Source organism: Oenanthe melanoleuca, chromosome 2, assembly GCF_029582105.1.
Source record: "Oenanthe melanoleuca isolate GR-GAL-2019-014 chromosome 2, OMel1.0, whole genome shotgun sequence".
Classification (NCBI taxonomy): Eukaryota; Metazoa; Chordata; class Aves; order Passeriformes; family Muscicapidae; genus Oenanthe; species Oenanthe melanoleuca.
Genome location: NC_079335.1, coordinates 46220615 through 46246352, shown reverse-complemented (window position 1 = coordinate 46246352; position 25738 = coordinate 46220615). Strand labels below are relative to the sequence as shown.

The following is a 25738-nucleotide window of genomic DNA, read 5'->3' as shown; positions in this document are numbered from 1 at the left end:
AAGGGTAGAATTTTATGCTGCCAAGTGGGAATTTCAGGACTGAAAAGGAATGCAGGGATGTTTGATATAACGTGTCAGCAGCAACAATCTGTCTTGTATGTAATCCAATTAGCAGCTTCTCATGTTGGCAATACAGTGATGTACACATAAAACAGGGAAAGAACTGATGAGTTTGTGGTTGTTGTAGGGCTAAATCCATATCCCACAATAGGCAATGGGTAGGTTGCCCCAAACAACACTTAAAGAAAGGCTCTGAGCATCTATGGATGAAATGCAGCACAAGAAATGCCAAGCAGAACACATCAGACTTATGTGCCTACAAGGGTTAGGCAGAAGCTGGGCAGCAGACTGGAAGCATCATGCAGAGGTTGCATGTTCCTCTGTACTCCACAGAGCCCTTGTTTTGGATAAAGCTTTGCAGACAGTCAACATTTGCTGTTTAGAAGCAATGATGGAGAGTGCCTTACAGCATGTCCTGGGAGGAAGCAAACGAAAAGCAGGTTATTCACAAAACCTGAGTGAGATTACTCTAAATAATATGTTTTTATTTGGTCTTTATAATGTGGTTGGTATTCTGGACTTTAGACAAAGGGCAATGATCTCCATGTAATAACTTAATTCTGCTGAGACACTTTGGGATAACCTGAGGTGGCTCAGAAAGAATATGAGATCAGTCCATGTGACAGAAAAACCGAGACTTTGTGGACATAAACAAACAAATGGATGGCAGTTTATTATCTGAAGCATGACAAGACTGAAGATTGGCTATGATATTCCTAAGTATCCTACACATAGACAAAACTCTCCCCTCAAACCAATAGACAGATTCAGAGACAGATATTTTGTAAGGGGGGATGAAAATGTCCATATCCCAGTGGTAGCATTAAAATCACATTTGCACATTCTGTTTGTTAGTTTGTTTGTTTGCTGGGGAGTTTTTGGTTGGTAGTGCTTTGGAGATTTAGAGGGTTTCTATGTTTGGGTTTTCAGGCTGTTTTTTCGTTTTGGCTTTGATTTGTTTGTTGTTTTTTTTCTTAATACAGGGGATAAAGGTTACAAATCCACCTCTGCAAGGCTTTAAAACATGTACCTAATCTTTATGAAGAAAGGCAGGTTTAAACTCATGCTTAAATAGCTGGATGAATTATAGCCAAAGCATGTAAATTAATTCTGCTTGTTCCATTCAGTCTATTCTAGAACAGGTATTCTGTATTAACTATGCTAATGAAGAGGTTTTTCAAGCGATTTCAACCCCTTTCCCTGCAGTGTGCTGACATCTAGTGGCCTCAAGTCTCCATGGTCAAAATATCAACTAATTTTTCATCCAAGCCTTTCTTAGCTAAGAACAACCTCCTCAACATCAGCGAGTGGTTCTTGTCCTCTATTTTCTTAAAAGTCTTCCCAGGTTTTGAAAAGAAAAAATATCTTTTCCAAGCTGGAAAAAAAAAGATTCAACTTCTTCAATTTCATTATTTGAAGCAGAAGTAATCATTAGTGATGAAAAGCTGAGTTATAAAAGGACATTACTGATGGCTGTATTTTTCTAGACAGTTTTGTGAATACAAAATCTGCATAAGCAATATAAATTTGATAATAATATATATTGGTATCAGTAACTGCCAATAAAGCAAGGTTTGGACCCTAGTCCTCTCTCTGTCAAAGTCACTGACAGCTTTTACAATATCCTCGGTTTATTACAGCCATAAAATAGGAAAAGGAATTCTGTTCTCATTTACGACCTCAGTTATATTTCCGTGGTGATGTAATCACTTGTATGGACATGAAAACAGAACACAGCCTGGTTTTTCTGACATACTCACAGGATTTCATTCCAAGTGAGGAGATTCAACTTTTCAAGCCAACTGTTTGAATCTCAAACAGAAAGTTCATCAATTGTCACTTGCTAATACAGAATCACTGAGAAAAAGTTACATCAGAAGGGATGTCTGGTAGCCATTTAGTCCAAACTCTCCCAGCTTCAGAGTCAAGTGACATTACTCAGGTCACTGCCCAGGAAGGTTTTTAGTACCTCCTGAGATGAAGATCCAATGATTGTGGGCATGCATCTTCTAAATGATACCATTTTGCACAATAAAAAATATGCTGTATTTCATGCTGCAGGATCCACCTGAGCAGAGTACAGCAAGAAGACTCTTCTGAATTGTGATGTCACACTCAGTTCAAGCAGATGAACTTTGTCTACAAAGCACAATTTAATTTGGAGTTTCATGGTTAACATCAGTTAGGAAAACGTGAATGATCCCCATTTATGAGACACAGCTCTCAGAAAAAGTCAGATCACATTTGCAGACTTCACAGCCCTGAGGGTTTTGCAGAAGGTTGTGTCAATGCTCTTAACTAACATTACCAAGGTTTTTTTACAATACTGAGAAACAATCCAGGGAAGAGATATGGACAGATGTCTGGATAAGACATCCTTGCTCTTTTCACCAAGGGCTTTTTGGTTGTCTCACCAAGGTTAAATCGAATCCAATTGAATTTTATATTAGTAGTTAAATTGAATTTTATATTTGTAGAATTTATATTAGTTTAAGTGTGAGTCATTGAACATTCATTTAACTAAAATGAGTTCTCTTCTACATCTGTGAAGCAGAGCACCCACACCCCCACACATATTAAACTCTATTTTAGCCAGTTAATAACATCCATGACCAACTTAACTATGTTGTAATCCAGCTATGGAAAATAAATGTTTGGCAGATACCAAAAAAACTACAGTACCTTGAACACAAGTTTATCTCCACCCATCCCAGCTTCCAGGAGATGTGAAGCAGAAGTCCACCCACCAATGTTTGCCACCTGAAATAGAATGACACTAGGAAATAATATGTGATGCCTAGGGAGCATGTGCAGATAACCTGGAATAAGTAGCAAGTAATGCACACTGATTTCTTTTACACTTTAAAATAAGTTATCAGCTTTCTCCTTCCTTAAGCTAGTGGTTTTCAGAGAGGTTCCATATTTCTTGGGTGAAAATCCTTGAACACCTAGCACAGCTCAGACAGCAATATTGTATTACAGTGTTAAATGACATTAACATCCATAACAGGTATAGAAGTGGGCTTATTTATCATTCATTGCAATGCATTTAAGCAATTATTTGAAATCTTTCCCACACATACACAAATAAACAAATATTCACTCTGTGCACTACTAGTGCAGTTGGACATTGTCAGAGAAAAGTGTGCTCATATTCCACGTGGATGTGGTAAATATTCAATGCTACTATCATAGCTCATTTTACTTTTTTTTTTTTTTTTAATAAAGACCATATGAGAGGTTAAAAGCCAGGTTTACCTGACATTTACTGCAAGTTTGACTGTGCTTTATCCAAGCCAGTGGTGAAATCCCATCAACTTCATTGTGAAGAATTCCCTCTTGTCTCAGATTTTAAGGAACAGAAGTTTGTGACAGTTTCAGATGTTTAGGACTATGCAGTATAGTCTTAGATTATACAGGGAACCAAGGACAATGAAAAGTAACAGCATGAACTGAGAATCACATTATTTTTCTCTTTGCTCATCTGACATAGGTCTAAATGAAAGTGCATCTGAGCCACTTAAAAAATTTCAAGGAAAGGTCACTTTTAAAAGCCAGAATTTATGGAAAAATATTAAGATGTTGAAATACACTTTCAAATAATAGAAAAAGGAAATAACTGTGGTAACACAGATGCCATAAGGCAGTTGATTGCCATTGAAATATGCTTTTCTGTTAATTTATCACATCTATTTTACACAAATTAGTCAAAACCCTCTCCCCATATGATAAAAGACTTGTGCAAGAGGCAGTCTCTGTGTGTGTGCCAAAACTGAAGAAAACACTCACTGCATATCTAATTGAGCTGAATACATTCAAAATAAGTGGAGATTCCCAAGGTAATTTTCCTATAGTTGATTGCAGTCCTGGGACTGCAAGTCAGGCAAAAATGCAAGCCATGCTAAGCAGCAGAAAAAGAAGTATAGATACCCCGAGATTGCAGGTTTTAACATAATCTCAAAAATGGGGGAAGGCTTGGGTCTAAGAGGTCAGATTTTCACTAAATGTCTCATCAACAGCACAGATGGTATGTATCGACACTTGTTAAAACATTAAATCTCTCATTACATTAATTAAGATATGACAGTGACTTGTGATGCAGAATTACAACCAAGGCTAAGCATTAAAAGAAGCAACATGGTATTTGTGAATGCCTAAAAATGGGTTTAAGGTTGGTTTTTCTCTAGCACAGCAAAAGAGTGCAGCATAACTACATATTTTCCCCATTTTCCTCTCTTCCAAAGAAGAGAGGTTGTACTGTAAGTTCTACTTTTCTATGCTGAAGCTTAGGACTAAGGAAAATAAGAAATGATGGATTCTATATATCTTAATTACACCAACTGCATGTTGCTCAAAAATTAACTAAGAGACATTAATGAATGCTTTATTAAGGCTTCATGAAGCATGTTCTCTAGACAGCAAAAGCCAGTAAGGACAAGAGGTAGTGAAGTTAGCTTCAGCATGGAACAGCAAGATGTTAGTCATTTTTTAAAACAACAATTCTTAAAACCATACTTACCCTTGAAAAAGGGTAGGGTAGGTAAATTGCAGGACAGACAGAACATACTGGAAAACAAATAGCAAATTAATGGACATAAAACACCCACCATTTATAATATCAACAATCACAAGCAACAAAACATACACAGAAAATTTTCATTCTGCTTTATTTTGGTAGAAAGGACCAAAAAAAAGGGCTTAATAATTTCACTTGTTGTGGTGTATTTCCTCCCCCTTCCCTCATCAGGCTGCACTATGATCTCTGAAATCCTTGATAGGCCTCAATCTTGAATAACTAGGCTAAGTTCCACTTGAGCTTATCAGAAACACTGTCTACTTTCAGGAACTTAATGCTGTTCAATGAGCTCCTGCTTTTAACAAACAGCCTTGGAGACTTCTTTCTCTTGCCTGTATAACAACACAAGTAGAATAACATTTTTGTTATTATAATTTAAAGAAAGTTACCAACTTGCATTGAGGCCAGGAAGGAGAATTACTTCATTTAAACCCAGCTCTCATGTGACCCTATAAACAGCAGTCCTGAGTGAGACCCTTTGGACTCTCCCAGACCACAGCAGGATGCAACCAGCAACCTCCCTCTGAGTGGGACAAATTTCAGAGCCAGCAAACTCCTAAGTTTGCTACACTTGGATATCTCTGAAGGACAATGATGGATCATGGGCTGATACCATCCACTCCTCAAAACTCAACCCTTTGCCCATGAAGAAGATGCAAGGGCACCCACAGTGAGTACTTCGCTGAATTTGAGGGGAATTTTTCCTGGGTACACCTTCTACATGTTCCTTTATGTCTGTGTGTGAATGTGGATATGCTGTAGCAAATTATTATGAATATTGCTCTCTTTGATTCTTAAGTACGTTAGGTTTGTAAGTAAGATAAGCTGTGAGTCACTGTCATGCCTATATTAAATTCTATATTAACCTTTTGTTAAACTGTTTAAATTAGGCTTTTGATTAAGAGTTGCTGTGTTTAAGTGCTGTTAAAACTTTTACACTAAACCATTGATCAAATCTGGGGTTTGGCAAGCGAGTTCACCATGAATGCTGTGACTCAGTGTGAGCGCCTTATTCCCTTGTATCCTTACCCTTTCCTGTTCGTACTTCCACGTAGATAACTTTAGGTTGATTGATTTTTTGATTGATTAATTTTAGTCTGATTTTTCTCTGTCTGCTTTGACCATCTAATAACGATGTTGTAGATGTAATGATGCAGTAATGTAATAATGATGTAATGGTGTAATAATGTAGCACTGATGGCAGTAGAGTGAACCTTGCCAACAAACTTTGTCACAATTTCACTTCAATATAAAATCTGCTTTTGCCCATCCCTTTGCTGGTGCTTCTCTGAGTGACCTGAAACACCCATTCACAACACTTTCCATGCCAGAAGTGCTGGATGCTGCCTCAGGCACTGCAGAAGGTAACAGACACTAAAGTACATGAGGCATGGAGTGGACACACTGAACAATGGAGAAGGCTGTCATCTGAATTGCACTTTCATTTTCGGAACACAGTCCATACATCACTCTGAATGGAAAAGGATTAACAGGAACAAAAAGCCATAAGCACCAGTCAATTAAAATCATATCGTACCAAAGAGGCAATCTTTGGCAGGACCAAGGGCATTAATCTCAACATAATTGTCTCCTTATGATTAATGTGTCTTACAGACTTAACATTCTGCTACACATTATTTTGTGTAAAACATTAAGCAGCCCATAAAGCCCATCACAGATGTAATATATGGGGGTAAAAAGTAAAATCTGTGTCATTGCTTTAGCTTGCTTTGTCTGAGCCTGCATGTATGGATGCTAGTGTCTCTTCACACTAAATACACATGTATGCAAATGTGAGGCATAAATAAAAGTCTTGCAGGTCTAACAACTTCCCATAATGAAGTATATAAATACCACTTCTGCAAAGGAGAAGAATGATTGAAGCTTTCTCAGATGAAATAAAGCCTCCTTCCAGAAGCCAGCAGAAGTTGTCAAGGGCAAAAGAAGCTGAAAGCTTTCAGCAGAGAGAAAACAGTGCTGAGCACCCTGCAAGGTCCAGTTTTCAGGTTTGTGGGGTGTCACTAAGAAGCTGGCATCAGTATATAAAGACAAGGTATGTTGATTGACAACAGGTCCTTTTACACATACACTGTCAGAACTGCCATGTGCATTTTAAATCAGGACGATCTTCCCACATGTCTGAACCCCTGATTGCACTTGCACACCACCTGCAACAACTGAAAGGTCTACATTCTGGTTATTTTTAACTTTATTACACTAAAACCTGCATTCAGGTTTGAAAATGGAGGCCCTCTGTCAATGCCTCTATGACTTCCCCTCAAGCACAGTTAAGTCAAATAAATACCCTTCCCAACCCATGATGCAACCTGGCAGCTCTTTTAGTCCCTTTCTGTTTAACTAATTCCTGCTCCCAGCAGTCTGTCAAATCAAGTGCATTATCTCTCCCTACAACTTTGCTTCATGTCTGGACTTCAGTCTACTTCTGGGCATCCTTAATGGCAAATGTATCTCAGAACAAGAACCACTGGCCAATGCCCAGAAAATGTTTCATTTTCACCTCTGCTTTTATCTAATCCTCCCTCTGAATATTCATACCCTGATTTTTTTCACCAATATTTTTCTTTCAGAAATCTGCACCAGAAATACAGACACGCTCCTTGGCAAGTAGGATAGCAAGGAGCAGTTAATTTATCTTCTCCTCCAGGAGTGAACAAACTACTTTCAAACTATACTCAAATGATACAATTTTATTCACAATGTGGCCCTCTTCAGCCTACTTCTGCTTAGACACTTCAGCAACACTAATATGATATTGTTACACAGTGGAAAACAAAATTCTTATCCTTAATTCCACGGTTAAGTTGTCAAAGGAACAAAGTTACCATGGAAGTTAATATTTGTTTCAATATTAAAATAATACTTTGAATATTTCACTTTTTTCCCTTGGATAGTTGATAACATTGTTCCAGTTAACGGATCTTCTTTTGGGAATGAGCGCAGTTGCCAGACCCAATAATGAAATGTATACAGCATCAGCGACACTTTCAGTGCAGCATAACTTCTGGGTCCGTAATACTTCATTCATCGGAATGACGTGATGTCAACCTCTTTGCTCTCCTAAACAATACAACAATGGAACTTATCCGCCGTGGAAAGCTAAGATGTCACACACTGAGCAAAACGAAACCGGCGCCCTATCCGCAGTTTGGGGAGCGCACTGGGATGGGCGGCGGGCTGGAGCGCCACGGACTTTTCACTGGTGGGATATTCCCGTCCGGGAAGGGCTGGTCCTCCGGCTCTCCCTGAGCAGGGCAGGGAAAGCAGAGGCCACCATTTCTCCCCTTTCTCCTCTTTCTCCTGCTCCTGGACCTCCGCACTCCCCTTGCCCCCGCTCCCGCAGCTGCGAAGCGGCAGCCAGCGCCCCCGCACCTCCCAGCGCCCCGCCCGGCCCGTCCAGCCCGGGGCTCCCCGCGCCCGCGCTCACCTTGTTGGTGAAGCTGGAGGCCAGGTAGAAGAGGCAGAAGGCGAGCCCGCCCGCCGGCCTCTTCAAATACATGTGTGTGCGCGGAGCGCGGCGCGGCGGGCGGCGGCCATCGGCCCGGCGGGACACGTCGGCTCCGCGGCACCGCCTCTGCGCGGCCGCTGCTGCCGCCCGGCGGCCGTGCGGGCCCGGCAGGGCAGCGAGCGCACTGCCCCCGCTCCTCTGCCTCCAGAGACCCGCCTGGAGCGCCCTGTCCGGCAGGGCAGCGAGCGCACTGCCCCCTCTGCTCTGCCTCCGAGACCCGCCTGGAGCGCCCTGTCCGGCAGGGCAGCGAGCGCACTGCCCCTCTGCTCTGCCCCCGAGACCTGCGTCCGGCTCCGAGGCGCTCGGCACGGCAAAGACCAAAGCGAGTCCAGAGGAGGATGCAAAGATCATCAGAGGGCTGGAGCGTCTCTCCTGTGAAGATAGGCTGGGAGAGTTCGGGATGTTCAGCCCGCAGAGAGACCTTACACCAGCCGTTTAGTACCTAAAGGGATCTGCAAGAGAGCTGCAAAGGGACTTTTTACCATGGGCATGTAGTGGTAGGGGGAATAGCTTTAAACTGTTAAAAGAGGCTGGATTTAGACTAGATGCAAAGAAGGTATTTTTTATGGTGCAGGTGGTGAGATGCTGGAACAGAAGATGGACACACCATCCCTAGAAGTGTTCAAGGACAGGCTGGATGGGGCTCAGAGCAACCTGATCTAGCTGGAGATGTTCAGCAGGATGCTCTGCCCTGGAATGTGGTAAAGCAACTTGGACAATGGCCTATTTACAAGGCTATCAGTCCAGTGTGGACTGAGAGGGCACATCAAGCTGGTTTTGGTGTTTATTTTATTATGATAACACCAGTCTAACACATCAACTCCAAATTAACATCTTGACAGTGAGGTAAAGATTTGGCAGACAAACTGCTAAGCTGACCTGGAGATATATGACTGCCAGTCAGCCACTTTGCACTGTAAAAGTCCAGTCCATTTTCATATGGTTAAGTTCTTCCAACATATTCCTTCTTGGAGTGTGTGTGAAGATTCCTCCTTTGGGTGGGGACACCCCTCAAAGTTAGTCCTTAAGGTTGAGTGAGTGAAAGAGATTTTGCCCATGGTCATTGGTATGGGTGAGCAACATCAATCTCTGCTTTAATAACTATTTATTTTTGCTAGTTTTAACAGAATTGCTTTAATATAGCTGCTTTGATAGAGAGTGCACTGTACTATCCTATCCTACTAGTTTTATCTTCTACAGTGTGTAGTAAATAATTCTGATTAAGATCTTTTTGACTAATAATTTATCATAATGAATCATTCATTTTATAGCTCTGGTTTGCCACCATTTATCCTACAGGACAAAGTTGTACAAAGGTTCAATCACATTTTTATAATTTCTTAAACTTAAACTGCTGACAGTCTGAGGCTAAGATTGGATCCAGCTGCACCTTGGCTCCTCTCTGAGAAGGAATTTAGAAAGCAAGGGGGTCCTTTCTGCACTTCACAGCTCAATGGAAAGGCTTCTCTAAAAAACTTTGTCTGAAGCTCCCACTCTCACCCATGACAAGAAGTCCCTGCTTATTGCAGGGGGCTGGACTAGATGACTCACTTTAAAGCCCCTTCCAACCAACTATTCCATGATCCTATGATTCACTGGTGACATGTGAACTAGAAATATCCCAGGCAGGTGAGAAGCAGTGAAAGACACACCCTGTTAGGTCATGGTTACTGGGTGATCTTTTATTATGGCCTAGGTAAGCCTTGTTTTTCCCAGTCCTGGTATTAGCAAGGCCCTATCTTTGCTGTCCTTACCTTGACTTTGCTCAGGTAACACAAAGTACAGGGCCCTCTCTGTACACATACACTCTCTTTCTAGAGGAAAGAGCAAAGCAGCATAAATAAGGAACCTTGTATATGAGCATAGCTTAAACTAGAGAGGAGGGAGGCACTAAGTGGTCAAATCCAGGCCATAAAATGAGCCTGTGTGACCTGCTATGTTTAGCCTCAAAAGACAAGGTCAACAGAGTGCAACAGCTAAACAGCTGACCTGCACCAAGATATATTCAAGTATTTTGGTGCATCAGATGTGATCCTATCTTGTTTGTAAGGTGGTGGTCCAACACAGACATCAATTTCCAGTGCTGAAATGTTTGATCCATGCAGGCTCACAGAGAAACCACTGATGAAACACTGTAATGGATGTGTTAGAGATGGCAGGGTAGGTAATACAGCATTTCCACTTTGCAGAGCACCTGTTTACACACAAATGTCAAATGTGTATTTGGCAAACAAAGGCACACTTTGCATTGTGCCACAAATTCAGCCTGTAAGTCTTTAAAAAAGAGTAAATAAAGTTTACAGATATCTACAAAGACTAACACAAACATACAGTAGGAGTACTTCTGACTTTTTATTACAGTGGGGTATCAATTTGATGCAAAATATTACAGTGATATCTCTGAGCTTTTTGCAGCATTTCTTAGTACAAGTGGGAGACTTGGGAAAAGATGATATATTTTCTTACAGCCAAATACAGAGGCAGGTTTGAATTCTTTTAGGCCACTTACAGTGAGGGATTAAGAATGAAGATGTAAATTTCTGCTAATGTTGTTTATCAGGACTGACTTGAATTACATACAGGGTAATCACTATGCAGCTTTAGAACTACTTTGATAGCATGAAGGGAAGTTTCTGCTCTATCTAGATTTTTAACTATTTTTATTGAGATGTATGAATGTGTCACAAATGATTTTGTCTATGCATCATTTCACAGAACATTTCTTCTTAACACAATTCAGTTCAAAGCTTGAACCCTTCATATAAGAGGTCATGGGATCAAGGCCTAATCAGGAAATATTTAAGAGACTAAAACAGAAGACTTATTTTTGAAAATTAAAAACATAATAAGAAGACATAGGAATATTTAGTCAGTGTTCATGTCTTTCTGAATCAAAACCTACCAAAACCCATTTTCTTAATCAGTGCTTGTACAGCTGTGCAAGAATAATGATTTTTCCCAGGGCAGCAGGACATTGCTTTGATATTCTGCTCATATATTAAACTTAATTTTAGACAAAGGGAGAAGGGAGCAAGGCAGTAATCTTCATACTTCAAAAGGCAGCTGCAAAGGGAAGGAAATAATCTCTTTTCACCAGGGCCAAGTGCAGAGAGAGTGAGAAACATGCTGGTACTGCATCACCAGACAAAGCCACTCTTGCCAGCATTTGGCAGTGCTGTGGTAACCATTGAGCCTGAGGATCTTAAATGTCTTTTACAACCTAAAGGATTCTATGATCCTACAGTGCCTTTGTGGCATAAGCCTGTGTCATACCTGCAGGCTGTGTGTTACAAGTCCAGGTCCTTACCCTCTTCCAAATGGTTTGTCTTTTAGTTGGGAACTTTCTGGGGTAATGAACTCTGGAACAGCGTCTTAGGAGATTGTAATGTATTACATCATTGCAGGTTGCTAAGGACAAATAAGAGGAACTTTGGCCAACAAAGCTGATTCTTGCACAGCTGAGAATTGATATGAACAGCCTTTGCTGGGCCTGTCTGGCAGTACAGGCTTTGCTTGATGTAAAACAGGGAACTTACTCCAAGCAGGCTGGGGGATGCCACAGAGGATACAGAATCCCTTACCACTTCTGCCTGTGAAGACACCTGGCTTTCCTAGGCTGGTTTTCAGATTATCAACAGAGACCGTGACACACATTTGTCTGACTGCAGACAGATACCTTCAACAGCTGGGGATAAGCCAGGCCACAGGAGATTTCTAGGCATTGCTTCCTTCCTTTTAGGAAACTTGCTCAAGTAGACCTAAAGTGTCATAGCAAAACACTTTGCTGTTGCTGCTGTCCTGGAAATAGGGAATTTTAGTTACAATACTATTTTCCAGACAAACATTACCTATAAAATTGAGATGTAAAAGGCAGCAGGTCACACACAAAGTATTTAAACTTGTATCTACAGTGGCTTACAGGATTGGGATCAAATTAATTTGTTGTATTTTCTTCCTGTTCCCTCAGTTACTTCCTGAAATAAAAACAAATGCCAACTATTTCATTTCACAGAACCACAAAATCAATTAGGTTGGAAAAAGTCTCTGAGATCATTGAGTCCAATCTATGACCAAACACCAAGTCGACTAGACCATGGGATTGAGTGCCACATTCAGTCTTTCCTTAAACACCTCCAAGAATGGCGACTCCATCACCTCCTGGGACACTCCATTCCAATCTAACTATCCTTTCTGGGAAGAAACTCTTCCTCATGTCCAATCTGAACCTCCCTCGGCACAGCTTTAGGCCGTGTCCTCTGGTCCTGTTGCTTGTTGCCTGGGAGAAGAGGCCGAGCCCCAGCCGGCCACAGCCTCCTCTCAGGTGGTTCTAGAGCGATAAGGTCACCCCCTAGCCTCCTTTTCTCCAGGATAAACACCCTCGGCCCCCTCAGCCGCTCCTCATGGGACATGCGCCCCAGACCCTTCACCAGCCCCGTCGCCCTTCTCTGGACTCCATTTCATCCATTTATTTCACCGCTGGCTTACTGTTTGACTTGCTGGGGTTGTTTTTCCCTCCCAGCGCTCCCTTGGTTACTCCCCGAGATAAAAACAGACGTCAGCTTTTTAACTTCTCCGTTCGGCGCTGCCGCTGGGCCGGCCGGGCCGGGGCTCCCCGGCAGGCTCCGCCCGCCCCGCGGCCGCCCCGCTGACATCACCGGAAAGGCGGCTCAGCCGCGGCCAATGGGCCGCCTGACGGCCGCGGAGAACCGGGCAGGACCCGGAAGGTTTCGCAGTCGGAGCGTTGCTGCCCCGCGGAGAGCCCCCGCTGCCGCTGCTGCCTGTCCCTGCGTGCCCCATGGACTCGGTGGGAGTCGCCGCCGCCGCGCCCGACGCCGGGCCGGGCCCCGCCTGGCAGAGCAAGGTGAGCGCTGTGCCGGCACCGAGGGCCGCGGCCGCCGCTCTCCGGGCTCGGGGAGCTGGAGGAGCAGCAGGAGAAGGACCGAGGCCGTGGGGAGGGCGCTGCCAGCACCGCCAGGGTCACTCGGCAGAGCGACCCGAGCGTGGTTTGCTGCTACCGGCAATTATCGCCTTGGTGGCGAGGGCTGTTGTGACAGCGTGATCGCTGAGTCGCTTCCCTCCGAGGGCGTTGGAGCCGAGCGAGCTCGGTTATCCCGGCTGCAGGCAGCGAGTCCAGCTCGCTTGGATCCCCAGCCCGGCCTTCCCCAGCGAGGTGTGCGTGTCTCTGCGGTTTTGAGGCCATGGTTTAGGCAGGCTGACCTTTCAGGGCTCTGGAAGCGCGGCAGGAAGCTGTGCGTAAGCCATTGCTGTTGGGCTGTTCCAAGAGAAGTTCTACGCAGGTAGAAACCTCCTGGGAAGGCTTTGCCCTCTCTCTTTGCCCCCTGAGAGTACCGACACTGACAAACTGACTTTTTTTCCTTCACTAGTGACTATCAACAGTTTATCAACCCCAGTCCTCCCTATTGAGTTTATGAAAATATTTTTTGAGTAGTTCTCCAAGTATCTGTAGAAGAGCCCTTACAAGATTACATGAGCTTATTTTTGAGCCATCTATTTATCCTGATTATCCTGATTATTGTGTTGCCACTGCCCAAGTCTTGCTGACTTGAATAAAATATTTATTTACAGTGTCCGTGGGGAGCCCCTAGCACAACATCAATATCATGTTCTCTTGCTGATGTAATGAGTGAACAGCTGGCAAAAGAATTGCAGCTGGAAGAAGAAAATGCTGCTTTTCCTGAAGTGGTTGCGTAAGTTTAAGTCGTGGATTAGTGTTCTCCATAGTTGTGATGCCATCTTCTCTCTCTTGTGCATTTTCTTACCATGAGCTCAGAACACAGTAATATAGTAAATGATTTTGCCTGTTGCCTCTAACTGTGCTTCTTCAGATCTTCTTCAGTAAAGATGGCTTCCCCAGCTAAAAGTCTTCCTTGGATTTTCTTCTCTGTTGCTCTTCCTTCTTTATTGATGTTTTCTTTACATTTTCTAGGGGTGCTAACACAGTCTGTAAGCTATATTTAGAGAAATGTCAGAAATGTTTTTTTTCCTATCCCTTTAGGAGCTCTTGTCAGCAGTGTAAAATGTCATTTTGAGAACTATCAGGTATTTCACCTGTATCCTCCCACTACTTGAAAGCTCTAAACAAAGGCCAAGAGCTTACTAGTTCTAAAATTGTACAAATATGACTATCTTTCCTGTGAAGCAGAACAAAGCAACACTATTTGGGATGTTTTAAGCATATAAATAAGTATGCACATGCATGCACCTGTATGCCTTTTTTTTTTTTTTCCCTGAAGGACATCTTAAAAATAGCACTTAATGCTTCTTGCAGAATGGTAAACAAGCAAAAGTTTAAGTAAAATTTGCACTGCAAATGAGTGGCAAAGAGAAATGAAGTCATGATCTATTAATATTTAGTGTTGGCTTAGAGAGGAGGCAGGCAGCTGAGATCCATTCCTATCTGTGCAGCTCTGTGTGAAGTCTGCTGTATAGAGTGGGAAAGTGGTACAAAACAATGTTTCTGCTTAGATTGCATTGTTTAATTTTTTAAAAAATTCCTCTTTTCATCTTATGTAGTGCTGCTGAAGGACCATTTATTACAGGAGAAAATATTGACACTTCAAGTGATCTAATGCTAGCTCAGATGCTGCAGATGGAATTTGACAGGGAATACGATGCGCAGCTCCGGCGTGAAGAGAAGAAGATCAATGGAGATAGCAAAGGTACCTTCATCAGAAGGAATATTTTTGCTTTGGAGCTATTCTTGGTGCTTAGCCTAAATTGGCTTAAATTAGCTGTGAGGATGTAGCAAATCCCTGATAATCACAGACATGCTTATTTGGTTTGTTTCTCAAGTCTCCATATCCTTTGAAAATTATCGGAAGGTGCATCCCTATGACAGTGACAGCTCAGAGGATGAGGTTGATTGGCAGGATACCCGTCATGATCCATACAGAGCAGGTATGTGACAGCTTTAAACAATACAATTTCTTCAGCCAATAGACCTGAGAATATGACAGAGTTTAATTAGGTCTTGTTTTAATGTAAGGAGAGACACCAGCTACATTTAAAATCAGGTCACCTCAAAGGGAGGTGTCAGCAGGAGGTTGGATGGGTAACTTCAGGCTTTTCACTGCCAATGTATTGGCTTCAGTAGCTGAATCTGGCAAAATAACCAGTGTACATGGGAAGTATTGTGGGATGTGCTTATCTGTCATCTACATTTGGATGGTATGATTACATATCATCTGCACATGATATTGAATACTCCTGCCGTAGCATGCCAGAAATGTGTCTGACACCCCAGAGAAGACAGAGAAGTAAGTTGTAACACAGCCAAAGAAGCTGACATGCTTAGGATAAGAGAAGACTGTAACTGAAGTAATTTATTCTGTTTTATAAATAAAATTATGTTCTTTTGTGGGTATCGTGGGACGTCTGTGAGCATTGGTTATGTTTGTTTAGATGTAAAGTTCAGTTTATTCTTCTCACTGCTGGCAGATAAACCTACTACTACACCAAGAAGGGGTTTCATTGGAAAAGGAAAAGACATTACTACAAAACATGATGAAGTGGTATGTGGAAGAAAAAACACTGCTCGCATGGAAAATGTAAGTGAAAACTTAGGAAAACTTATTTTGTGTGTAAAACTGGAGTGCTGCAGTTCAGCTTGTCCACCAGTGCTGCAGGGTAGGGTGCTGACTTTTTTTTTTCTCCCTGTTGGGTGAAAGCAACGCAGTCTTTGCTTTATTGGTTATTAACATTGGCATTTTTAGTTTTGTGAGTTTTCTGTTTAATAATAGTTTGTTATTGAGCAATTCAAGAATTTGCACAGAACTGTTTTGGCAAAACAGAAGTATCAGCAAGTTTGGCAAACAAGCAAATAAAACACGAAAGCTATTTTTGAAAAGCACAGATGTTGTATAATGTTTCTTCTAATTAATTTTGTCTGATAAGCCAAGTAACTTATTTTGAGTCAATTGTTTGACTTACAGCTTTTCAGTTTTTATATCTGTAGTACATACCTTTCATATTCTTTAAGGTAACTGGTGCAACTTCTGTAAATAAGGAAATGCTGCAAGTTCTACTTTTGCAGGATGTTAGGTAATCTATCAATTTGAACAGAACTTTGAGTTCTGAGTTTAAAGCCGTGTGTTTTTTAACACAGTGATAACATTGCACAAAGTGGGTTTTGCATAGGTCCAAATATATCCTGAGTTTTTCCAAATCAGAATGAGAAATTTCTGTTTGTGCCAACTTTTGGTGTCTGCTAGTAACAATGCTTAAATTTCTGCTTGTAGTTTGCACCCGAATTCCAAGTTGGGGACGGAATTGGGATGGACTTAAAGCTGTCAAATCAAGTCTTCAATGCCTTAAAACAGCATGCATACTCTGAGGAACGTCGAAGTGCAAGGCTCCACGAGAAGAAGGAGCATTCCACTGCTGTATGTTTTTAATAAAGTCTCTCTATCTACTCCTTATCTTGTGTAATAGCTAAAGACTGCTGGGTAACTTCTTGCAACATTCCATTTATAGCAAAACAGCTAAGCAACATTATGTTAAGGTTGCTGAAGGAAATTAAATCAGCCAGCTGCTACTAGAAAAAGGCTCTTTGTTTGAGCTGCATTACTGTGAGAGCCATATCTAAGTAGGAGCAAACAGCTACTGGTTTTTTTCTCTTTGTCCTTCTAAACTTGTCTCTTAATCAGCTACAATTAATTAACTGCCTGGAAGTTATTTATAGAAACATCCAGAGGACTAATCCCCTGCAGTTGAACCATATGGCTCCAAATATCTGTCTTCATAACAAGTTTCAGGAAGATGAGGTGACCAACTGATCTAATAATTTAGGTATTTACTTGGTAGACTGTATAAATGAGTTTGGAGTAGAGCCTCTGGTAATTCCTGATGTGGACTTCTTCAAATTTGTGTATTTTGCTTTGCTTTATTGTTACTTAAATCTAAGAAATATAATACTTGGGATATTGTGATTCATGATTTGTAAAGTCTTGAAAACACTGTAGGAAGTGCTGTTGAGCCACAGTATATATTGTGCAATTAGTAAAATACTCTGTGCTGCGTAGCTGATGGGGAAAAAAAGAGTATTAAATCATTAAATCAATCCTGGAGCAGATTTGCTTTGCTTCAGATGTTTTATTTTGGTTTGGCTTTTTTTTTTCTCCCCTCTGTCAGTTGAGGGAAATTTTATTAACACATTATTCTTTCCACTTAGTTGAATTCTTGTGGCATATAAATATTCTAAACTCATGTAAAGCAAAGAATTGCTTTATTGAATTGAGTAATCATGTCTTGTATATTCATTCTATTAATCTCTTGTAGGAGAAAGCAGTGGATCCTAAAACACGTTTACTTCTGTACAAGATGGTCAATTCTGGGATGCTGGAGACCATCACAGGCTGCATCAGTACAGGAAAAGAATCTGTTGTTTTTCATGCCTATGGAGGAAAGTGAGTATATTGTGTTACTGATGATAGCTTTAAGTAGAAGAGATGATTTCAAAAGCAGGACACACAGAAATATTTAAACATCTGCACTTTTTTTATTTCTGAGACTTAAAGACTGTATTCATGTATATGCAGATAATAACAAAATCTGAAAACCAAATGATACCAACCATAAAGTTAAAAAATCCCCACTTTCCCATTAATGAATGGGAACAAACCCACCATGCCTTTCTGAGGAAAAATATGTACTTCTTTTATAAAAAAGAAGTCTTGATTTTTGAGAAACTCTTTCCACTGACTTGCCCCAGACCACAGAGCTGTTGTGAGGATCTTGGGCTACCTGAATGTTGTCTTTCCATAGAGATTGCTCTATTGTCAGCTCTGTATTTGCAGCTCAATGGAGGTGCTGTTTGTTACTTTCAGGTTGTTTTGAGAATAGGGTTGGGATGCTGCTCACTTCTTGAACCCTTCCTGCCGTACTGGAAGGATTAGAGTGCATTCTGGTGACTGGATTGTGTTTAAGTGACTTTAAACCAATGATGTTTGGGAAAGAACTAATAAAACTCAAGTAGAGATAATGTATTTAGAGATGTCAAGAGATAAAGTTGGAGTTGGGGTGAAAAGATGTGCCTTAACAAATCGGGAGTGGTAGCCTATTTGATAAGCAACTTATAATCAAAATGCCAAAACCCAAACATTCATATATGAGTTTAATCATAAAATTATTTTAAGCTTAAATTGGCTTTTAAATGTGATAGAAAATTAGATCCTCTCTTATATGAAAAGTTGTTATATGTTGTAATGTATAAAAACTCAAACCCATACATTTGTTTGTAAGTATGTGAATAGTTAACTTTATTATATATATTTGTCTTCTTCCATGAACAGTGCAACTGAAGATGATAAAGTTATTCCTCCAGAATGTGCCATCAAAGTGTTTAAAACAACTCTTAATGAATTCAAGAACCGCGACAAATACATTAAGGATGACTACAGATTTAAAGACCGCTTCAGTAAATTGAATCCACGAAAAATTATTCGTATGTGGGCTGAGAAAGAGATGCATAACTTAACAAGGTAAAGAAAGAAAGAGTAGTGTAGTTGCCAAATGCCTATCAGTTTCTGTTCTCTGTTTAAGGAAGATACTCAATGTCTGGGTATTTGACTTTCAGGCCAAAATAATATACAACCTGGCACAGATTGAATAAGCCTCTGCAAAAAACAGTTTAATAAGCTGTCAGTATCTTCAGTGATTTTTGCAAGAGAATTTACAGGCTCACGAAGTTATCTGGTTATAGTTGTAAAAGTGATCAGTATTCAGTGAGCATTTTTAGATTCACTTATAACTTCAGAATCTGAATTTTCCTGTGTAAAATACTGTGCAATATAGATAATTTTTCCGTTTTCAGTTCTCTCAAACACTTTGCTCTAAATTTATCAAGTTTCTCACACAGCTCTCAGGTTGCAGATTAAATAGTGGGCACTAGAACTTTGGGGACTTTGAAGCTTTTGTTCTGTTTTTCTTAATCAGTATCTATTTTCTGATCCACAGAATGCAAAATGCAGGAATTCCTTGCCCTCAAGTGGTTAGCCTTAAGAAACATGTCTTGGTTATGTCTTTCATTGGCCAGGATCAAGTCCCAGCTCCTAAACTAAAGGACGTAACACTTAGTAGTGAAGATATGAAAAAGGCCTACTATCAGATTCTTAATGTAAGATGATGCTGATTTCTCCTCCAATTCTGGTTTGTATTTTCTTTTAAGGGAATAACTGTAAGGACAAACAGGCACTTATTTACTTTTCAGGATGCTTACATAATTTTCAAGATACAAAGTCCAAAGTCTTATTTTGCTGCTGTTTAATGTGTGACTTAGAATCAATAAGAAATTATGCACTGAATAAATAAAATTAAATTTAATTTTAATCCGAGTGGAAAACATACTGGAATTTGATGACAAACAGATGCTTAGCAGCCAAAGAATTGTGAGCAAGTAGTCCTCCTTTTATAGAAGCAGTGTGTGGTTTAGAAAATTCTCTGAAGTCTTTCTGGGCTTACCAGACACTTAATTTACAAAGCTTAAGCACTCTCCAGTGGATTGCCCGCCCCCTTGTCAGCAAACCTAGAAACTGGAGAATAATTAGAATGTTGCATGGTGGATGCTTTAATTTCCTGTTATCTGCTTAGTTCAAAAACTGTCCACTGACTATTACATTATAGATATTAAAAAAAAACCCAACCAGGCAACCAGCCTCACAGCTTGGTAACAGGAGTGGTCTAGGTCTCAAATGAATGAGACAAGTGAGCAACACAGCTGTATTTTAAGTGAATTTGTGTACTGGTTAGGATTCAGTCTCTACAACTGTGAGACTTCCATCCTGTGTGATAGGAGTGAAAATGACGTGTATTTAGGGAACATGCTTATCTGTCTCCTGCACTTGGACTGCTTGGCAGAACTGACCTGAGTTTACAGAGTAGCTCTTCTGACTTTGCCAAAGCTAAGCTCAGTGATAAAAGCTTAGTTTGCTGGCAGTTTGCCAAAACTGCAGTTCCCTGGATGGAAGTGTATTGAGGACTTGGGTAAAAATTACGTAAATTATGTGGGTGATTAGGGAAAGGTGAGGTTGTTTTGGCTTTTTTTTTTATAGTCATGCTAGCAATATTTATTTGGAGTATAGGATACTTCCTTCATTAATTTGGTTCCTTGCAGATGATGCAGCAGTTGTATAGGGAGTGCAACCTGGTCCATGCAGACCTGAGTGAATACAACATGCTTTGGCATGATGGGAAGGTGAGTTTGTTCTTAATTTGGGGGAAAAAGGTTTCATCTACTGGGAAATACTAATACAAAGTGAATTTCTATTTCTCTGTTACTACAGGTCTGGCTCATTGATGTCAGTCAGTCTGTGGAGCCAACCCATCCTCATGGACTTGAGTTTTTGTTCAGAGACTGTAGGAATGTTTCACAGGTAGGAGCTCTCTGTCTGACAATCTTCTGTTATGCTGCATGTTCTCTAAGATACAAGATATCTTAGATATTTAGAAGATTACTCTTGCATATTTTCCACGCTGATAGTGTCCTTCTCTGAAAGTGAAAAAAAATGTGAAAAAGTAAAATTATACCACTAGAATTTAAAACTTCTTTCAGTTATGTTTATCTGTGGATCAACAAAAAAGAAAAAAGTAATCTAGGGTAAATATAGTAACTGGAGAAAGTCAAAGGAATATTTTGTTCTCTGTAGAAAAGTGTTTAATGTGTGCTCTTTATATTGATTAGTTCTTCCAGAAAGGAGGCGTGGCAGAAGCACTTAATGAGCGTGAACTCTTCAACGCTGTCTCAGGTTTAAATATTACAGCTGACAATGAAGTAGACTTCCAAGCAGAGGTATAGCTTTCTCTGTCTAACAGTTTTTATTTCATTAGCTATTATAATACCTTAACTTTCCATATTTAGTTTGTGTCATTGGTGTGAGTAAAATTTCAGCAGTCATTCTGCATCTCTTTATAAAACCTTGAGTATTTCAACCTAGTACAGGTACTGCACTTTACAGAAACTCAGACTGACAGACCTCTCCACCTCCTTTCCTGATCCCCCTGCTCACAAACAGAAAAGACTTGAATAGATGTTGAATATAGTTGCTTCATTTCAGCATTAAGGCAAATCTAGTGATCTGTTTTAATTTAAAAGCTGTTGTCTTGCCTTACATACTTTCAAGGTTGTGCAGCAAAAGGAAAGTTTGGTTTAAAATAATTATTATTCTACCACTCATTTTTCATGGTTTAGTTATTAATTTATTTGAATTTAAAGTTTAGGCATATTTAATTTTGAAGTTTTAAATCATGCAAATGTGTTTACTTAGGAATCATTGGCCACTGTTGGCTTTTAATTTTCAGCCTTTGGCTGTGATTCCTCAAGGCCTGTGTCCTGATACCAGATTTTAAAAAACAAATTGTCAAATGTTCCATATTTTCTAATTAAAGTAAGTGCAATATGGCAATTCTACTCTTCCTAATGACATCACAGGTTTGTGCTAGTTCAGCATGAAGTAGGTGGGAGCTGGAAATTAGGTGACTCCTGGGGCAGGTGGTCAAAGTAAGAAAGAGATAAAGGGAATAGTGTCACAGTTCCATGATTTCTGTGTCATTGGAGAAAGGCATACTTCTGTGCTTTGAGGAGTATGGCTGAAATCTTAAGAAATCATCCAGTCCTCCCTGCAAATGGTGCATTTTAGTTAACTAGCTTCAAACTGTAAAGGAGAATATTTTAGTAACTTGTTGAGAACAGATGTTTTAAGGTATGCCTGGCTGTATTTGAGACATGAGACTGAATCTTTGAAACAGCAGCATTTTGCCTACCTGCTCTGACCTCAAAGGCTACTTTTTAATGCTGTTTAGAAGCATTCTGCTGCTGGCACAGTTTTACGATTTCAGCATGGTTTTATTTTTGGCTCTCTAGATTGAAGCTTTGGAGAAGATGAATGAAGATCACGTGCAGAATCATGGAAAGAAACTGTCCACGTTTTCCAGTGATGGGGACCCACCTATATATGATGAATAACACTGAGTTTATAGCCGCTGATGAGACAAAACACAGATTTACTGCTTCTGACTATGTTGGTGCAGTGATAAATGTCAACTGCCAATGTCAAGAGAGTGGTTGGCTGGGAATACCAATATGGAAAACACAGCAAGCATATGGTGATGCCTCAGTGGTTTGCTTTTTTTTTTAACTTGTCCCACACATCAGGCTGGCACTGTGAGAATGGACTGTCACTACCCCTTTGAACAGATTGACAATTTCACCAATTGCCTAGTTATATTAGACTAATGTAGCTCAGATGGCCATATTTTGCATGATTCAGAGCTTACATGTCTTTTAGTCTAAAAAAAAAAAAAAAAAAACAACCTAAAAATCATCTATATTGTCCCAAGTATTTAGTGGGAAAGCACATTAGAAAAGTCCCCCCCTTTTTTTTCCCTAATGCAACTTGAAAAACTAATCAAACATTGTGTATGGACACAATGTCTTTCATCCATCTCCACCAAGGGCAAAATGAAAAGGCAAACTGTGCACTGCAATCATATGAAAATGTTCATTTAGCAAAGTAATATATTTATAAATGTAAAAGTCTGGACAGGGAATGTGGCTCTAATTATCTCTGTAAATCCTGTTGGGTATTACATGGGAATTTGATTTGAATCCAACCAGCAGAGGACTTCCTTGGTGCCATGCCAGGAAATCCTGAGTCAACAATGTATAATAAAAGAGTCAGTTCAGGTAGCTTCACTCTTAATACACAAATGGTTACAAGAACTTGGTGCAAGCCAAAAATAAAACCATAATAATCCTATCTCTACCTAGAATACTGGTTGGGAACATCAAATGTTCTTGCCCTAAAGATAATCATAGACAAATCTGAGTATTCTTTTTGCACCTGTAAGAAAAAAAACCCTTTTTTTAAAAATAATGATGACTGATACTGGTTTCCGCAGTCTATTTATTCTTAATGTTGGTATTTTTTTTTCCCCAACAACTTATAAAAATCTACTGATGTTTCTCTCCAAAAAATACATTTAAAGATGAACTGATGTGTTGGGATAGTTTGGAATTAAGGAATTTTAATCAACTTCTTTTTAACTGATTTCTGGTTTCTAGTTTCTGATGCTGCTCTTTATCAAGCAGAATATAGTGATGCTACATGTGACCTTCTCACAGTGTGCTGTGAAAGTGACTTTTTAATATTTTTGTTGGAAAACTGGTGGTAAAGTAAAAATCTAATATCTTGTGGTGGTATTCTTGAATGGTTCTTTGCATCACAGAGGCCTTCATTGATCACTGGTGCTTCACTAGAGCAGTCTTAGGGTAGGACTACACAAATTCCTTACAACAATATAAAAATGTCTGTTTGGGTGGGTACTACATGAACAGCAAACAATCTTGGTTTTGCCAGTTTCATTCCTAGAAAAAGGAGGGATCCTCTTCCTTCTTCTAAATCAGGTAAGTATCTGGCATTTACCCCTTACTTTTGAAATAAAGGAGCTCATATATTTTGGATGCTTATGTCTGTTCTGAATTTCTCTCTGAAACAGTTTCCCAAAATAATGGTCTCAGGGAAAGAACAGACGAGGTACTGCAAGGGAAGTGCTAACCTCTTCAGGAAGACTACAAGCTGCTGTTGCCAAAGATATCCAGATCTCCTTCAGAGGAGAAGGCATTTTTTTAATACCAGGATCATCCTATTCTTGGCTTATAACTAGTTTTAATATTCTTAGCATTTCCTGGGGAGAGAAAAATCTCAGAACAGTTGCTCATACCTTAAAAGTTCTTGTAGATTCTGATTGCTACAGATATTTGCATTAAGACAGAGGAAGAAGGCAGAAATAACAGGAAGTGAGGGGAGGTGTTTTTTGAGCTACTATTTGAAATAGGCCCCTGCTTATATATCTGTGCTTAGACCAAAAACCTCAGTTGTTTCTGTAATTTTTAATTTCTGGCTAAAATCTGTCTAGAACAGGCTTGAAAACCCCAAACAAGCCCCAAATAAATGAATCAATTTTCCTTGAGTCTAATTTAAAGCTACTGGGCCCAAATATATGATAAATTATATACTATGCAATATATTTTATATATTAAAAAACATTCACACTTCCTGCAGTAAAACTGGCTCAGGAATTTGCTTTGAGATTTTACAACACCTGGTCATGTTTTCAAGTAAACAAGAAAAACAAGAAAATTGCTAAAAGCAGCATTTTCCTGGACTCCTTTGAAATAAAATGTTCCAGGATTATTATTGGGCAAATAGAATCTTACTCTTGAAATTAAGATTTATTTCTATCAGATGAGTTTCAAGTTGTGTGTTTTATTTACTCATCTGCTGATTTCCCCGCAAAGATACCTCAGTTTCGATTGCAATTGTAGGAAGTCCATGCTGTTTTTCAGAGAAGTAGGAGAAGGGTAAATGTCAGTAGAATTTCTTAAATTTTGCTCTGGATTAACTGAACTTCTGGCTATCAAGCAATAAATTTTGTAACTTTGTAAAAAATTATAAACTTTAAAGTAATTTGTATATAAATTTGGATATACTTGTCATCTCCAGTTAACAGAATTGTTTGATGGTGCAGGAGGGTTCTGCAGAAAAAACAGCTTGTTATAATTCTTAGTTGTGACTTCAGTGTCTCTAGTCTGATGTGAAATTAGTGCACTCACTGGGTCACAAGTCATCCAACAGTTTGCATGATACTGTGTTAGTATCTGATACTTAAATTTGTATTTCTCCCATACTAAACTGTGCTACCGTTTTAATCTGAAATTTTTAAAATTGTTATGATCTAAATATTCCCCCCCCCTTTAAATTTTCCTTTCTAAACCAATAAGCAAATACCTAATTGATATTCTCACACAATTTTTAGATTGTAATGTAGGGCTTACAGCTAGTGAGCTAAGGCATTAACTAACCAGTGCATCAATAACAACAACAACAAAAAAAATCCCATGTTGTTTTGTTGTCCAAAGTAAAATATGCTCAACATCAAGGCTGAGGACCAAGCCAGACTTTGACTTCAATAATGCCTTGTTAATATTTTTTCTGAATTATTTTACAAGAAGCCACTGAAAAGCAATTTTCTGCCAAGAAGCAGGATCAATAGTGACAGCGACAACGCAGTAATTGCGGACAAATAAAAGCAGATCTCGGAAGCAGTTGTTTCCATTATTTTTCCCCACATAAAAGTTTTGGGTTTGTTTTTGGTTGGTTGGTTGGTTGGTTTTAGAATCACTATAAAAGACTGGGCCAAAAGCCCCATCCTGCTGCTGCGGCCTCCACACTTGTTTTTGCTTGCCTAACCATTCTGAAGTACAGTAGCTTTGCTTTTAAAAGCAGAATAAATCCTCCCAGCTCGAGCGACACTGGTTAGAGTCAGAGCTTACCCTGGCACCTTAATTCCTTTATCTCCCTCCTCTAATGCGTGCGCTCCTAAATATTTGCAATGTAGCCCCTCATAACTCTAAGCCCGTTCCACGCGTTTCTTTTTTTCCGCCTCGCCAGCATTCACGCCTTTCCCGGAGCAGGTTTTGCAGCCTCCCAGGTCTGTTCTCATTTGTTAAGCTCGCTGCCACCTTTCACACGCTGGCGCCGGGCACATCCCCGCTCCCGGCC

The 25738-nt window shown here is 40.0% G+C and overlaps 2 protein-coding genes across 4 annotated transcripts in view; one reads left to right on the top strand and one right to left on the bottom strand.

Annotated features, from left to right (window-relative positions):
* The window catches only part of TMEM241 (transmembrane protein 241), a 55635-nt gene extending 46318 nt beyond the window's left edge, over positions 1–9317 (bottom strand). Inside the window, exons 1-3 of one of the 3 annotated variants that reach the window (XR_008839947.1) lie at positions 8082–9317; positions 4580–4626; positions 2743–2820 (exon numbers count right to left, since the gene is read on the bottom strand). Coding sequence is in view for 2 of the 3 variants with exons in the window: in XM_056485728.1 (XP_056341703.1) it covers positions 2743–2820; positions 4580–4626; positions 8082–8513 (557 nt within the window). In the remaining variant the exon portion in view is untranslated. The remainder of the gene's footprint in view (positions 1–2742; positions 2821–4579; positions 4627–8081) is intronic. The other 2 variants (XM_056485728.1, XM_056485727.1) reach the window with 2 other exon arrangements.
* Positions 9318–11897: 2580 nt separating this feature from the next.
* RIOK3 (RIO kinase 3) lies at positions 11898–23368 on the top strand. Its single transcript, XM_056485726.1, has 13 exons — positions 11898–13023; positions 13749–13870; positions 14697–14842; positions 14976–15080; positions 15621–15730; positions 16421–16564; positions 17460–17587; positions 18473–18661; positions 19137–19296; positions 20293–20373; positions 20462–20551; positions 20860–20967; positions 22039–23368. Exons 1-13 carry the CDS (start codon positions 12958–12960, stop codon positions 22138–22140), a joined length of 1551 nt encoding a protein of 516 aa, XP_056341701.1. The 5' UTR covers positions 11898–12957; the 3' UTR covers positions 22141–23368.
* The last annotated feature ends 2370 nt before the right edge of the window (positions 23369–25738 follow it).

Bases quoted from the DNA above. Each gene is read 5' to 3' on its own strand.
- RIOK3 (XM_056485726.1), top strand. From the start codon at position 12,958: ATGGACTCGGTGGGAGTCGCCGCCGCCGCGCCCGACGCCGGGCCGGGC. The intron at 13,024-13,748 runs GTGAGCGCTGTG...ATTTATTTACAG, and splicing joins GCCCCGCCTGGCAGAGCAAG to TGTCCGTGGGGAGCCCCTAG. The intron at 20,552-20,859 runs GTAGGAGCTCTC...TATATTGATTAG, and splicing joins ACTGTAGGAATGTTTCACAG to TTCTTCCAGAAAGGAGGCGT.